This window comes from Lutra lutra, chromosome 4 (assembly GCF_902655055.1).
Source record: "Lutra lutra chromosome 4, mLutLut1.2, whole genome shotgun sequence".
NCBI classification, from domain to species: Eukaryota; Metazoa; Chordata; class Mammalia; order Carnivora; family Mustelidae; genus Lutra; species Lutra lutra.
In genome coordinates, this window is record NC_062281.1 from 155,972,650 (window position 1) to 155,987,098 (window position 14,449).

At 44.5% G+C, this 14,449-nt stretch overlaps 1 protein-coding gene across 1 annotated transcript in view; it reads left to right on the forward strand.

Moving 5' to 3' along the window:
• Positions 1-1,072: 1,072 nt before the first annotated feature.
• RAB3B (RAB3B, member RAS oncogene family) overlaps positions 1,073-14,449 on the forward strand; it is a 67,497-nt gene continuing 54,120 nt past the window's right edge. The window contains 2 exon segments of the mRNA XM_047727999.1: positions 1,073-1,277; positions 12,445-12,672. Coding sequence (XP_047583955.1) covers positions 12,445-12,672 — 228 coding nt within the window. The 5' untranslated portion in view covers positions 1,073-1,277.

The following is a 14,449-nucleotide window of genomic DNA, read 5'->3' on the forward strand; positions in this document are numbered from 1 at the left end:
GGGAGGTGGGCAGTGGAAAGGTGAGTGAAGGGGAGGAGGTTGGAGAAGCTCAGAAATGTATAAGGATGAGTCTGAGAGAGAAGTTAGACAACCAGAGGGACTATCAATTGGGCAGTTTCCCAGGTTGGAGAGACAAATTGCAGATAGGGTCATAATGGAACTTGGGGGGAAATGGTTTTGGTATTTGACTCAGACCTCTAAGATCTGAAATGGGAGAAGAGTGTGGGGGAAGAATGATGATTCTAAATTAAAGCTGGCAACTACCCCTATGCTCTTGGGAAGATTTAAAGTGAAGTCCAAGTTAGGATGGGAGATCAAATTTCCTCCTCTACCTGCCTCCTCTGACAGAATTGGGACTTCCTAATGAAGGCAATAACAGTTTCTCACTCCAAGCGACTGCTAGCAATGGGGGAGCCATTGGAAGTTTTTATTTTGTTTTGTTTTAATAAGGTTGATGGTAACATGGTGACATCTAGAACAATCACTCAGGCTGCTGGTGTGCAGGATGAATTGAAGAGTGTATGTGGGGGGATCGATTAGGAGGTGGTTACATTAGTCCAGGCAAGAAGTGATGAGGTCTGAACCAGGGTGAGAGCTGTGGAGATGGAGAGGAAGGGTAGAGATAGGATATATTAAGGAGCTGTTATTACCAGACTGATAGGATGTGGGAAATGAAGGAGTGCATAGACTAGAGGACAATGCCCAGGTTTCTGACTTAGTTTCCTCTTGTAGTCAGCGGCCCAGGTTCTGCCTTTCTCCCTGGGCTTTTGTGGGTGTGAAGCAATAGGACAGAAGAGTGCTTTGGAAATGGCAAAGCTGCATACCCATCATCATCTACATTATTATCAAAGCTCTCTGATGACCATACATAGTAAGTTCAGTCAGTCTGTTGAATGAGATGTGACAATTAAGACAAATCACGGTAGTCACCCACATATCTGCGAACTCGGAGCGGAGGGGGCGGGTCCAAGATACAACGAAGTTCCTGCACCTGCCGGCTGCTTGAGCCCGGGGCGGAGCGAACACGGACCCCGCCCCTGGGCGGGGTGTGGGTGGGGCCTGGATGCGGCGGTAGCGGAGCGGAGCGGGAGCCGGAGCCTTAGCCCTAAGTAGCCGCGGTGGGTGCTAGACCCGAGCTGCACAGACTCGCACGGACTCGCACCGCCCCGCACCGCCCTGCCCGAGAACCCGGCTGAGCCTTCTGCTGCGTGTCGCCAGGTCCGCCGTCCCGCTGCTTTACCAGCATCCAGCCGCTCGTCCCGCACCCGGAGTCCCAGGTAAGGGGCGCGGCTCGTGCACCCCGCCCGGAGAGAATCTGGGACCCACCCCTGTTCGGGGCACTGGCGACAGCGAGCGGGCTCTGAGGAGTGCGGGCAGCGGAGGGGACACCGAGGATAAGGGGCTGGGGGAGGCCGCTGAGGAGGGGGCACCATGGCCGGGAGAAAGGCGCGTAGCCTGGGAAGGGGCGCTGAGGGGGGGGTCTACCAGACTGCGGGGACCGCGAGGGGTGCTCGGAGGGCAGGGGGCGGCGGCAGGTGGGAAAGGGGTGGTCACTGGAGCCCAGTAGGGGCTTGCTGGGGGGAAACATGAGGCGTTGGGGGCGGGGAGATGTAAGGAGGGACCGAGAGGGGCAGTGCGGGAAGGGGGTGCCAGGCCGCCGAGAGGCGTGAAGCGGGCGCTGAGCGAGGGCACTGAGGACAGCGAGGGCAAGGGGCGGCGTGGAGGGCAGTAGACAGGGTCTGCAGGGGTCGTGGTGAGCTGAGAGGAGTGAGGTGATGAGGGAAAGGGGCGCTGGGCAGAGATGGGTGTTGGTCGGGGAGAGGGGAAGAGGGCGAGGGCATGTGAATCGAGAGCTAGGAGCGAAAGGGATGCGGAGCCTGAGGCAGCTTGTCGCGGGCACCGGGGATAACCGTGAGTGGGGGCTGGGGGGGTGGGGCTCGGAGGAGGGAAGCCTGCAAGAATGGGAAGGTGGGAGGCAAGGCTGGGTCTACCCAGACTGCAGAGGAAGGGGGCGGGGAGCTGGTGGAGGGAAAAGGCAGTGGCCTTGGATATGGGCAGTGGGCGCCTGAGTTCTGGCTAGGGGTGGGGAGTGGAGGGGCACTGACGGCTGGGGGTGGATAAACTGTCTGGGAGCTTGGAGAGATTAGGATAGTGGGTGTGTTGGGTTAGGTTGGGGAGGAAGGCAGGTGTGGGTTGTGTGAGGGTGAAAAGATAATTGGACCCGTGCGGAGTCCATAGACACCCAGGTGCTAAATCTGTCTTAGCTACTCAGAAGGCCTAGGAGGGGGCGCAGGCGCTGAACTCTGTTACACCACCACCTGGGATCCCAGACAAGAGAATTTTGGACAGAAAAATTCATCCACTGGCTGCCTCTGTTCCTGAATCCAGACATAGGAAGGACTTTAGGGAGGGCAGGTTGGCAGCCTCTAGAAGCTAATACAGGTGTGGAGGTGAGTGGGAGAACGACAGGGCCCTCCACCCCAACTTCCTGAAATTCAGATGGAAAGGGGTTGGGGACAGTAAAAGGAATGTGTGTTTATAGGTGACTGTCCACCTGTTCTGTGCATATAAAGGGAGAAAGACCATGGAATACCGTGAAAAGCCCTGGCTATAGTAGTGGGAAATCCCACCTTGTGTTAGCCAGAGAAGACATTTTGCCAGAAGACGATGGGTAAGGGAAGTCTTTCTGGTCATGAAGGAATTAGCCAGCAGTGGAGGAGTTGTGTTCCTATCGGAGGAAACACTATGGGAAAAGGCAAAACTCAAAAATTATCTGCAGTCCAGTAAATAAGTCTCCAGTTTCTTAAGGAATATGATGTGAAGAGAAATAGCAATAACCCATAGAGGATGTTTCAAAAGATTTACCCCCTAAGCTCAGAACTCCCTACAGTTCCTCTCCACCTCCCCAGAGTACAGAATGGGGTGCGGTGCACAGTAGATGCTCAGGGAATGTTGATTCAGTGAACAATTGACCTGTGCTGGTGCTCCTGCCTCCAATTCACTCATCACTCTCCCCCCTCAATTGTTGTAAGAAGCAAATATGGTAACATGGGTGAAAAGAGCTTTATAAGCTATAAAGCAGTGTACAAAAGAGAGAGGCCACTAATATTATGCAGGTGTGCCTACATTCTGTGCAAGATAAAATGCATCGAGAGCACTTAGAGTGCCTGGCATTTAGTAGGTGTGCAATAAATGGTAGCTATTATGATACAGTTTCTGTGGCTCGAAGAGACTTGGAGAAATAGTGAAGAGGTGGGCTGGGCTAGGCTGACTGTACTAGGTTGGGGAATGTCTAAAGAAAAGTTGAATTAGGGGCACCTGGGTGGCTCAGTTGCTAAGCATCTGCCTTTGACTCGGGTCATGATCCTAGGGTCCTGGAATCTAGCCCCACGTTGGGCTCCCAGGTCAGCGGGTAACCTGCTTCCCCCTCTTCCACTCTCCCTGCTTGTGTTCCCTCTCTCACTGTGTCTCTGTCAAAGAAAGAAATAAAATCTTTGGAAAGAAAAGGTTGAATTAAACAAGTTAGTAGTGTGGCTTTAGGGCGGAGTTTGCATATAATAGGGTGAGGTCCACATTTGCCCAACTCCTTTCCTATCCTCACTAAATAAACATTCCCAATGAGAAGATGGAGTACGTTTATTGAGCACCTGCTATATGTCATATATTATCTAGATGCTTTACCAACATTGACTGTAATTTTCCCAACAATGCTTGTGTTACAAATGAGGAAACTGTGTCTTAGTCATGTAAAATTTCTTGCCAAAGTCTCACAGCTAATAAGTGACAGACCTGGAAACTGAATCTAGTTTGTTTGATTTGGAACCCTAAGCTAGTTCTACTACCTAGAATGACTTGGTAGAAGAAAACATGAAGCAGACAGACCAAAAAAAAAAAAAAAAATTAAGGGGTTTATAAAGCACTCTCTCATATATTGGTTTTAATTCTTGCAACAGTTTACCAGGAAGTCTTTGATTAACTCATTTTATAGATGAGAAAACTGATCTGCCTAAGGTTTACAACTGCTGAAAGAGCCAGGGCTCAGTCCAGGTCTCTCGGACTCAATTTGTGCTCTATCAAAAGAGAAGTTCAGGGGTGACTAGGTGGCTCAGTTGGTTAAGTGTCTGCTTTCAGTTTGGGTCATGATCCCAGGGTCTTGGGATCAAGCCCTGTGTCAGGCTTTCTGCTCAGTGGGGAGCCTGCTTCTCCCTCTCCCTCTGCTGCTCCCCCTGCTTGTTCTCTCCCTTTCTCTGTCAAATGAATAAATAAAATCTTAAAAAAAAAAAAAAAAAACAGAAAAACAAAAGAGAAGTTCAGGGTGCCTGGTTGGTTCAGTTGGTTAAGTGTTTGTCTATCTTCAGCCCAAATGATGATCTTAGGATCCTGAATGGAGTCTAGTGTTGAGCTCCCTGCTCAGTGGGGAGTCTGCTTCTCCCGCTGTCCCTCCCTCCCTCTCTGTGCTCCCTTCTCTTTCTCTGAAATAAATAAACAAAATCTTAAAAAAGAGAGAGAGAAAGAGAGAGGCTCATTCATTCGTTTACTGCATGTAATGAGTTGATCTCTTACTATATTTTCGGGCTCTCTCCTATTCTCTCCCCTCTTTCCTAGCTGGAGTTAGCTTCTTAGTGCTTCTTTCTGCTGCCTATCAGACTGAAAGCCTTGTTTTTCATACCAGTCCTCAGAGGGGTCGTTTCCTTCTTTCCCGTAGCTTGGGACCAGAGATGATTTCTCAGATGGTCCCTGGGCCTTCATCTTTATTGCTTGTCACAGAGACAGTGAGCTACCCAGCTGTATCATTTATGTGACTGGCACAAAAGACAGGAAAGATCTGATTGATGATTATCTTACAAATGCGTTCTGCACTCACCACTGTGCAGTGACCTGTCTGCTCATATCTGCCTCAGGCGGCTGCCTGCTGGGATGCTTTTTGCCTCTCTTCCAGATGTCCGTGTAGCCCCTGCCACCTTGCTGAAAAGATTCCCTGGGATGCCTCCATCTGATTATGCCTTTCAGCAGAACCTCTGCCCTCCACCTCTCCCTATTCTCACACCACCTACTGGGAAAGCTACGCTGTGTGCACATAAACAGATGTTGACAGTACAGTATGGCAGGTGGTAGAAAAGAGCTGTGCAGGGTGCTGGAGATGCTTCTTTACTCACCCTAAACATGTTGAAGTTTGAAATTTTCCTAAGCCTAATCCAGTCTGGGAGTCATTAAATAACAGAAGGTCTAGTTATGGTACTCCAACTGACTTGCTCTATGACCTTGGACAAATCACTTCTCTAGGAAGCCTCCTTTTTTTTTTTTTTTTTTAACCTGTGAAATGAAGGGAAGTGGATCAGATTAGGAACTGAAACTAGTTTTTACTCTTGCCTCACTCCCTGTGGCAGACGTAGCTCATAAAGGCAGGCACCTTCCCCACCGATTCTCCCACAAGGCCACATGTGTTTTTCCCAACACTGTTTAAGAGACACATTTATATGGATTCTCTTGCTTAAAATCCACCGCAGCTTTCGGAGGTAGGGAATATTATCATATCATAGATGAGAACATTGAGGTTCAGAGTTTAAATGACTTGCCCAAGTTCATACGTTGAATTTTGGGAAAGCTGGGACCAGGAGCCAGCCTTTTTGTTATGGTAAAGCTGCGACTTCCAGTTCCCTTCTTCCAAAAATCTAAGAGTGTAAACAGCTGCATCAGAGAAAATGAAGACTAATAATATGACATTTACATCAATAGTCTAGCACATGGCAGTGCTCAGCAAATGTTTATTGAGAGGTATAACATGCCCTAAAGATTTGCTATAGGTCCAGTGTTGACAGGGTGTAAGGATGGATAAAACTCAGAGGAATCCAGAAGAGGAGGCAGACAGCTAATTGTAAAACAAGCTCCAATGATGTAGTCCAGATTAGGAAGAGAGCAGTTGAACAAGATTTGACTGCAGAAGTGAATTAAAGGGGCCAGTGAAATAATATTTATTGAGTACCTCTCATGGGCCAAGAAACTGTGCTAGATTGATTACATATGGCAACTGCTCATTCTGTTTATACCACAACTCTGTGAAGGAGGTAGTATTTTTTCTATTGTAAAGTAAAAATGCTGTGACTTCGAGAGGTGGTATGACTTGCCCAAAAATTCAGCTGAGGAATAGAGCAGGGATTTTGAACTTTCCTATAACAATGCACGGTACTAAGTCTAGTCTCAAATGTTGGCTGTGAGGCTTGAGCAAATCCTTAACTTCTGGTTCTCAGTTTCTTTCTTGATTAAATGGAAATAATAATATCTGTCCTCCTAATTTTACCTCCCAGGTTTAGAAGATAAAATGAGATAGAGTTCGTGAAATGAGGTTAAGGATCAAATCTGTGTTTTCATAAAGTTACTGAAAGTTTATTTATTTATAACTGCTGTTATTTAACCAGCAGTTCCATTTCTAGGGATCTTTCTTAAGGAAAAAATAGGAAACTGAGCAAATATTTATGTAAAGATATAATAATTAAGAATAGAAAAATAAAGATATGATATTAAAGAAATGGTCTTATGACACATCCATAGGATGGAATACGATGTAGTCAATTGAAATGACATTTATGAAGAGTTTTAAAAGTCTCAGAAAAAATAGTTATGGTATGATGTTAAGTGAAAAGAAGCAGGATAAAAAATGAATGGAAAGGTGCCTGGGTGCCTCAGTGGGTTAAGCCTCTACCTTCAGCTCAGGTTATGATCTCAGGGTCCTGGGATTGAGCCCCACATCAGGCTCTCTGCTCAGCAGGGGGCCTGCTTCTCCCCCCATCTCTCTCTGCCTGCCTCTGTGCCTACTTGTGATCTCTGTCAAATAAGTAAATAAAATCTTAAAAAAATTAAAAAAAGGAATGGAAAGTATGATCTCAGCTATTAAAATATACATAGAAGATAATAGACAAGAATATATGGTATACTATCATTTATATATAGATAAAAAATATAAACAGACCTCTATGTTTGTAAATGCAAAGACTAACCCTGAAAAATACATACATTGGTATCATATTTGCCTCTGGGGAGAGGAACAGAGAGGCTGGGAATCAGGGATGAAAACAGGACTAACTTTTCACTATCAATCTTTAGGTTATATATTACTTATTTTTTATCATAAAAATTAGGAAAATAATGCCAGCTACAAATGGTGATAAGATAATGCTTGCAAACAGTAAAAGTTTGAATTATCTTCAATGTATGTATTACTTTTTAAATCAACAAATAATAAAATATAATTTAAAAACAGATGGTATTTTGTTGCATAAGAAAATAAGGGAGGGAATACATTTAAATGTTAACAATGACAGTTTCTGAGTGGATGGGGTGTCTTGTATTCTTTTCTAATTTTTTATGATGAATATACACTTTCAAAGCAGAAATTCTGTCTTGTAAACAGAAACGACTGTAAGCAGAGTAGTAGAGGATGGTGTGAGGCTGTTGTGGTTGCTTCCCTTGTTTTAAGTAGAAAGAAAGCATAATTCCTTTGAATTGCCAATTCTTTTTTTTTTTTAAAGATTTTATTTATTTATTTGACAGAGAGAGATCACAAGTAGACGGAGAGGCAGGCAGAGAGAGAGAGAGAGAGGGAAGCAGGCTTCTTGCTGAGCAGAGAGCCCGATGTGGGACTCGATCCCAGGACCCTGAGATCATGACCTGAGCCGAAGGCAGCGGCTTAACCCACTGAGCCACCCAGGCGCCCCATGAATTGCCAATTCTTGAAACAGGCTCTGCATCTTGTACCATGAAAAGCTGGAAACTTAGGGCTGTAAGACAGTTTAAGCAAGCGATGGCACCTCCTCTCTGGTCTCACTTTCTTCTTCCATATACATGCTCCACATGTCCAAGTGTCCTGGGCATTTTCCAAACCCACTGGTGAGCATTGTCATGAGGCAGATTGATACAGGAATGGGACAGAGGGTCTCGGATAAAGGCTTGAGAGCTGGGAGATAAGAGAAGGAAGAACAGAGGCCACCCAAGGCTACTGGTGGCATATTAAATGATGTGAGAAACAAAGGCAGAAGAAAAACCATTACATTTCCTTACTACCTACAGATCATTGACAAGTCTTTGAAACGGACAGAGTGACATTCCTCTAGGGACTCAACAGTCTCCAAGTCAGTGTCGACCCTGCTAAAGGCAGAAGACCTACTTAGCCCAACCCTTCCCCAGTCTTATCTTGATGAGGCAGCGGGAAGGCTGGCTGAAGACTAAGCACGAGCTGACACCTGGCAACCTACCACCCCTGGCTGGGACTTTTGCAAAGCTCCTCCAGGCATCTCCCGACAACCTTAATGTTAAGACCTAGAGAGAGGGGAAAACAACCTTAACTTGACAATGGCAAGGCATCCATTATCTTGTAGGTCCTCTTTTGCATATAAAAGTTCTTTTGAAACCTCCCTTTTCCTAACCTCCCCAACCCCATAGTTTATCATTAACCACCTTTCACAACCCCATGCAGCAACTCTTTCTGTCCACCGGTCCTGTTGGTGTGCTTTAATAAAGTCACCTTTTTGCACCAAAGATGTCTCAAGTAGTCTTTCTTGGCCGTTGGCTTTGAACTGTGACATCTTTCTTACATCATTAAAACCTGTTAATAATCCTACATATCTTGTGACCTTTCTTTCTTCAAGAGAGCTTTCAATTTTCTACATTTGTCAGTTTCTTGTCCTTGTCACCTCAGAGGCTTATAAAGCTAATTCCTCCAGTCAAAATCTCTTTCTTTTCTTTTGAGGAACAAAAACAGGAATTTCTTTTTTTTTTTATTAAAAATTTTTTTAGTTTAAATTCAGTTAATTAGCATATAATGTACTCGCAGTTTCAGAGGTAGATGTCAGTGATTCTTCAGTTGCATATAATAACCAGTGTTCCTTACATCCCGTGCCCTCCTTGATGTCTTCATTCGGTTACCCCATATTCCCACCTCTGTCCGCTCCAGCAGCCCTCAGTTTGTTTCCTATGATTAAGAGTCTCATAAGAGTCTCATAAGGGTGGCTCAGTGGGTTAAGCCGCTGCCTTCGGCTCAGGTCATGATCTCAGGGTCCTGGGATCGAGTCCCGCATCGGGCTCTCTGCTCGGCGGGAAGCCTGCTTCCTCCTCTCTCTCTCTCTCTCTGCCTGCCTCTCTACTTGTGATCTCTCTCTCTCTCAAATAAATAAATAAATTAAAAAAAAAAAAGAGTCTCATGAGAGGTTTATCTCCCTCTCTGATTTTGTCTTATTTTTTTCCCTCTCTTCCCCTATGATCCTCTGTTTTGTTTCTTAAATTTCACATATCAGCAAGATCATATGACAGTTATCTTTCTCTGATTGGCTTATTTCGCTTAGCATAACACCCATGGGTTCCATCCACATCATTGCAAATGGGAAGATTCCTTTTTTTTTTGGATGGCTGAGTAGTATTCCATTGTATCTGTATACCACATCTTTATCCATTCATCTATTGATGGACATCTGGGCACTTTCCATAATTTGATTATTGTAGACATTGCTGCTATAAGCATTGGGGTGGGGGCGCCTGGGTGGCTCAGTGGGTTAAGCCGCTGCCTTCGGCTCAGGTCATGATCCCAGGTCCTGGGTTCGAGCCCCACATAGGGCTTTCTGCTCAGCAGGGAGCCTGCTTCCTCCTCTCTCTCTGCCTGCCTCTATGCTTACTTGTGATTTCTCTCTGTCAAATAAATAAATAAAATCTTTAAAAAAAAATAAACATTGGGGTGCACGTGCCCTTTAGGATCACTACATTTATATCTTTGGGGTAAATACCCAGTAGTGCAATTGTAGGGTACTTCTATTTTCAACTTTTTGAGGAACCTCCATACTGTTTTCCAGAGTGTCTGCACCAGTTTGCATTCCCACTAACAGTGTAGAAGGGTTCCCTTTTCTCCACATCCTTGCCAGCATCTGTCATTTCCTGACTTGTTAATTTTAGCCATTCTGACTGGTGTGAGGTGGTACCTCTTTGTGATGAGTGATGTTGAGCATTTTTTCATTTTCTGTTAGTCATCTGGATGTCTTCTTTGGAAAAATGTCTGTTCATAACTTCTGCCCATTTCTTGATTGGATTATTTATTCTTTGGGTGTTGAGTTTGCTAAGTTGTTTATAGATTTTGGGTACTAGCTCTTCACCTGATACGTCGTTTGCAAATATCTGCTCCCATTCTGTCGGTTGTCTTTTGGTTTTGTTGACTCTTTCCTTCAAAAACAAATTTCTAAAGAGAGTGACACCCTGGACATTATGTCATGTGAGGGTTGTCCTCTCACCCTCCTCTGATCACTTACACAGCCTGTCCAAGAACCCACTGCTGAGCATAAGGAGAGATTGCAGGTGGAGAAGTAGGGCACCTGCTACTCCAATAGGACTGTGGGGCCGAGTGCTGGATTATGGGGTTCAGATCCAAAGTGATCTAGGAAAGGTGGCAGGTTTGAGAGAGCTGGGATCTTAGGGAAGGCCTGGCACATAAATAAATACTTGCTGAATGGATGAGTGAGCAAATAAGAAAATAAATAAAAGGATTGAGGCTTTAAAGGATTTGGAACAATAATGACTTATGTTCGCAGCTGTGTGGGATTTACCAGTTTATTAAAGTCTTACTTATTGTTATCTCATTTGAGTCCTGTAACAGCCCTGTAAGAAAAGCAGGACAGAAATTGTCCTTTCCATTTTCCAGATGATGAGATTGAGTCCCAGAGGGATGACATAACTTTTATTAATCCAGAACACATTTACTGAGTGCTTATTATATACTAGGACTTGTGCCTAGAGGCTAAAGATGCAGAAATGAAGTACATTAAGTCCAAGATACTTGGTTTGAAGGAGTAGCTGGAGTAGTAAACAGTTTTGAAATGATACCAGGGCTGATAGTGTACTCTGGGGGCATGGAGGCAGGAGTGCAAGCCTCTGCCTTGCACAGGGAAGGTGAGACTTCATTTAGATCTATAAGGATGAAGATGAGTTTCTTAGAAGGGTGTTGTAAACAGAAAGAATATGTGTCTAAGGAACAAAGCAAGAAATAACATGACATATTTCAAGTGTGTCATTTAAAAGTGGCATAAAAGGGGGCGCCTGGGTGGCTCAGTGGGTTAAGCCTCTGCCTTCAGCTCAGGTCATGATCTCAGGGTCCTGGGATAGAGCCCCGCATCAGGCTCTCTGCTCAGCCGGGAGCCTGCTTCCTCCTCTCTCTCTGCCTGTCTCTCTGCCTACTTCTGATCTCTGTCAAGTAAATAAATAAAATCTTTAAAAAAAAAGTGGCATAAAAGGTGTAAGAGTGGCACAGGTTGGTAGGGAGAAGGCTGAGGGGAAGATAAATTTTAGAGAGTTTATTCTTTGGCTAGTTGGTTCTTTGTCAGGTTATCCTATTTAACCTAAACAGGTTAAAGATCTTTAGATCTTTAGAGCCATGGGGAGCCATGAACATTTTTTTTTTTAAAGATTTTATTTATTTGTCAGAGAGAGAGGGAGAGAGTGCGAGCACAGGCAGACAGAATGGTAGGCAGAGGCAGAGGGAGAAGCAGGCTCTCCGCCGAGCAAGGAGCCCGATGTGGGACTCGATCCGAGGACGCTGGGATCATGACCTGAGCCAAAGGCAGCCGCCCAACCAACTGAGCCACCCAGGCGTCCCGAGCCATGAACATTTTTGAAGGAGGGGAATGATAACCGTATGCTGAGCCTCTTCTGGAATATTCATGTGTTTACTGTTTTCGTTTTTTCTTTTCAAAATTTAGCTCAAGAGCTGCCTCCTGTGGGAGACTCTCCTTGACCATGATGCCTTCTTTCTTTCTTTCTTTCTTTTTATTTATTTATTTATTTATTTATTTATTTAACAGAGAGAGAGAGAGAGAGAGAGATTACAAGTAGGCAGAGAGGCAGGCAGAGAGAGTGGGGGGGAAGCAGGCTCCCTGCTGAGCAGAGAGCCCGATGCGGGGCTCAGCTCAATCCCAGGGCCCTGAGATCATGACCTGAGCTGAAGGCAGAGAACCAACCCACTGAGCCACCCAGGCGTCCTGATCATCATGCCTTCTAATTGCTTTAGATGTTAGATGTTTTCTTATGGGCTTCCTGGGCCAAGGCTTCCCTCTATCTTATGACTTATCTACTGCCTTGTTACCTGGGTTTACATGCTTTTTCACTCTAATCTGTGGCCACTCATAGGTTATACCCCTTGTCTGATTCATATTTGTAGTCCCTATACTCAGCATAGGACTTGACCCAGAGCAATGTGCTCAGTAAATATTTGCAGAAGGAATGAATGGGAGGAATGGTGTTCCACCCCAATCCTGAGACAACATTTGGAGCAGGTGCAGTACTCGGGTGATTCTGTGGTTGTGTGTTTCTTCAGTGATGCTTGGGTGGAGTGTATGTGTGTGAATGGTGGAGTGACCATTAAAGATTGGTGACACTGGAGGTGTGTTCCTGAGTGACCGCAGGTCTCTCCTACAGATGGCTTCAGTGACTGATACTAAAGCTGGAGTCAAAGATGCTTCTGACCAGAATTTTGACTACATGTTCAAACTGCTCATCATCGGCAACAGCAGCGTTGGTAAAACCTCTTTCCTCTTCCGCTATGCTGATGACACCTTTACCCCAGCCTTCGTCAGCACAGTGGGCATTGACTTCAAGGTGAAGACAGTCTACCGCCATGAAAAGCGAGTGAAGCTGCAAATCTGGGTGAGTCCTGGGCATCTTGCATGGGATTATCAGGGGGTGACTAGTCTGCTAGTATAAGGGCTGGGAGGTGGGGGCCAATTTGGAACTTCTGGGTCTTAGGGCATCAAGCACTAGTGCTGTTGAAGGCCTGGCTTCTGGACTGCCCCTCGCTGATTTTATAGAAGATTTTCTCCTCTTGGGAACTCAGTTGCTTCTGCTGCTTAACTGTCTAAGAGGCTTTATCCTGCCCATACAAATGGGTGACCAAGAATCTGGGCTTTGGAGTTAGAAATTTGGATTCAGCTTCCAGTTCTGCCACTTATTAATCATGGAATTGTGACTAAATTACTTAACCTTTTTAGGCTACCTTTTCCTTTTTGAGGATCATAATAACATCTACATCATAAGGCTCTTGTTTCTTAGCATAGTTCCTGGAATATAGTAAATGCACAGTAAATGTTAGTTCTTTTGTCCATAATCTGTCACTGTATAACAAATCACTTCAAAACTTGATGGCTTAAAACAACAATAATTCATTATTATGCAGTTTCTGTAGATCAAAGATTTGGGAGTGGTTTGGTGTCTGTCCAGTGGCCTCTTAGGAGGTTGTAGCTAGATACTGGCTTGGGTTGCAGTCATCTGAAGGCTTGAGTGGCGCTGGAGGGTCCCATTCCAAAGCTACTTACTCATGTGTATCAGGTATTGGCTGTTAGCAGGAGGCCTTAGTTCTTTCCCATGTGGTTCTCTTCATGTAGTTGCTTAAGCATCTTCATGGCATCCCCCAGGGGAAGAGAGCCAAGAAACCAGAGAGAAAGTGGCAATGTCTCTTATTACTTAGACTTAGAGTACTCTGCAGGTCACTGAATCAGTGTAGGAGGAAAGTAAACAAGGGTATGAATCCTGGGAGGTGAGGATCATTGGGGACCATCTTGGAAGCTGGCCACCACAACTACTATTATTGGTATTTACTACAAATTTATTAGTACAGTGGTACAAATTAAATGAATGAGTATGTATGTATGTATATATTTGAGATGATATAGTAAAGTGTGGATCATATACTTTTCAATAATGAATTAGTACCAGAATTGGAAATTTTGAAAATTAGTGATTTAAAGTATTAAAAGCATGTGTTATTTATTATCTCTCCATTCAACTTGTTAAATGTACATTAATACATTGTGCATATATCTTACTGGCTATATACAACACTTTTCTTTTTATAAATTATCTCCATATGTTATTATCTTACAATTAACCCCACGGGGCAGATATTATTTTAATTCACTCCTGTTTTACAGAAGGAAAAAATCCAGACTCAGTAACTAACTTGCGTTAGATGGACCACACATTTGCCAAGTGGGATTCCCAACTCAGACCTTCTGATGATTCCAAGTTATGTGCTCTTTTCTCTACACTGTGCTGTTGAGTCTTACAGAGCCCATATTTCCATTTATGATAAAGTTAATTATTAATTTATATAGAGATAAAAGTTTATTTTGTTCAGTTAGTCTCTATTAAAAGTATTGAGGACTTAGGAGTTATTAGAGATGTGAGAGCTGAACAGACTACTTAGTTCAGTGGTTCTAGGAGCATTACCTGGGAATTTGCTAGAAATGAAAATTCTCACGCCCCTCCTGAGACCCACTAAGTAAGAAACTCTGATCTCTGGCCCAAAAATGTGTGTGTTATAACAAGCCTTCCAGGTGGTTTTTGAGGCAGGCTAAAATTGAAGAATCACTTTGGTTTAACTGCCATTTGGTTTGCCGATCATATGGTGAGATTCAATAAGCATTTA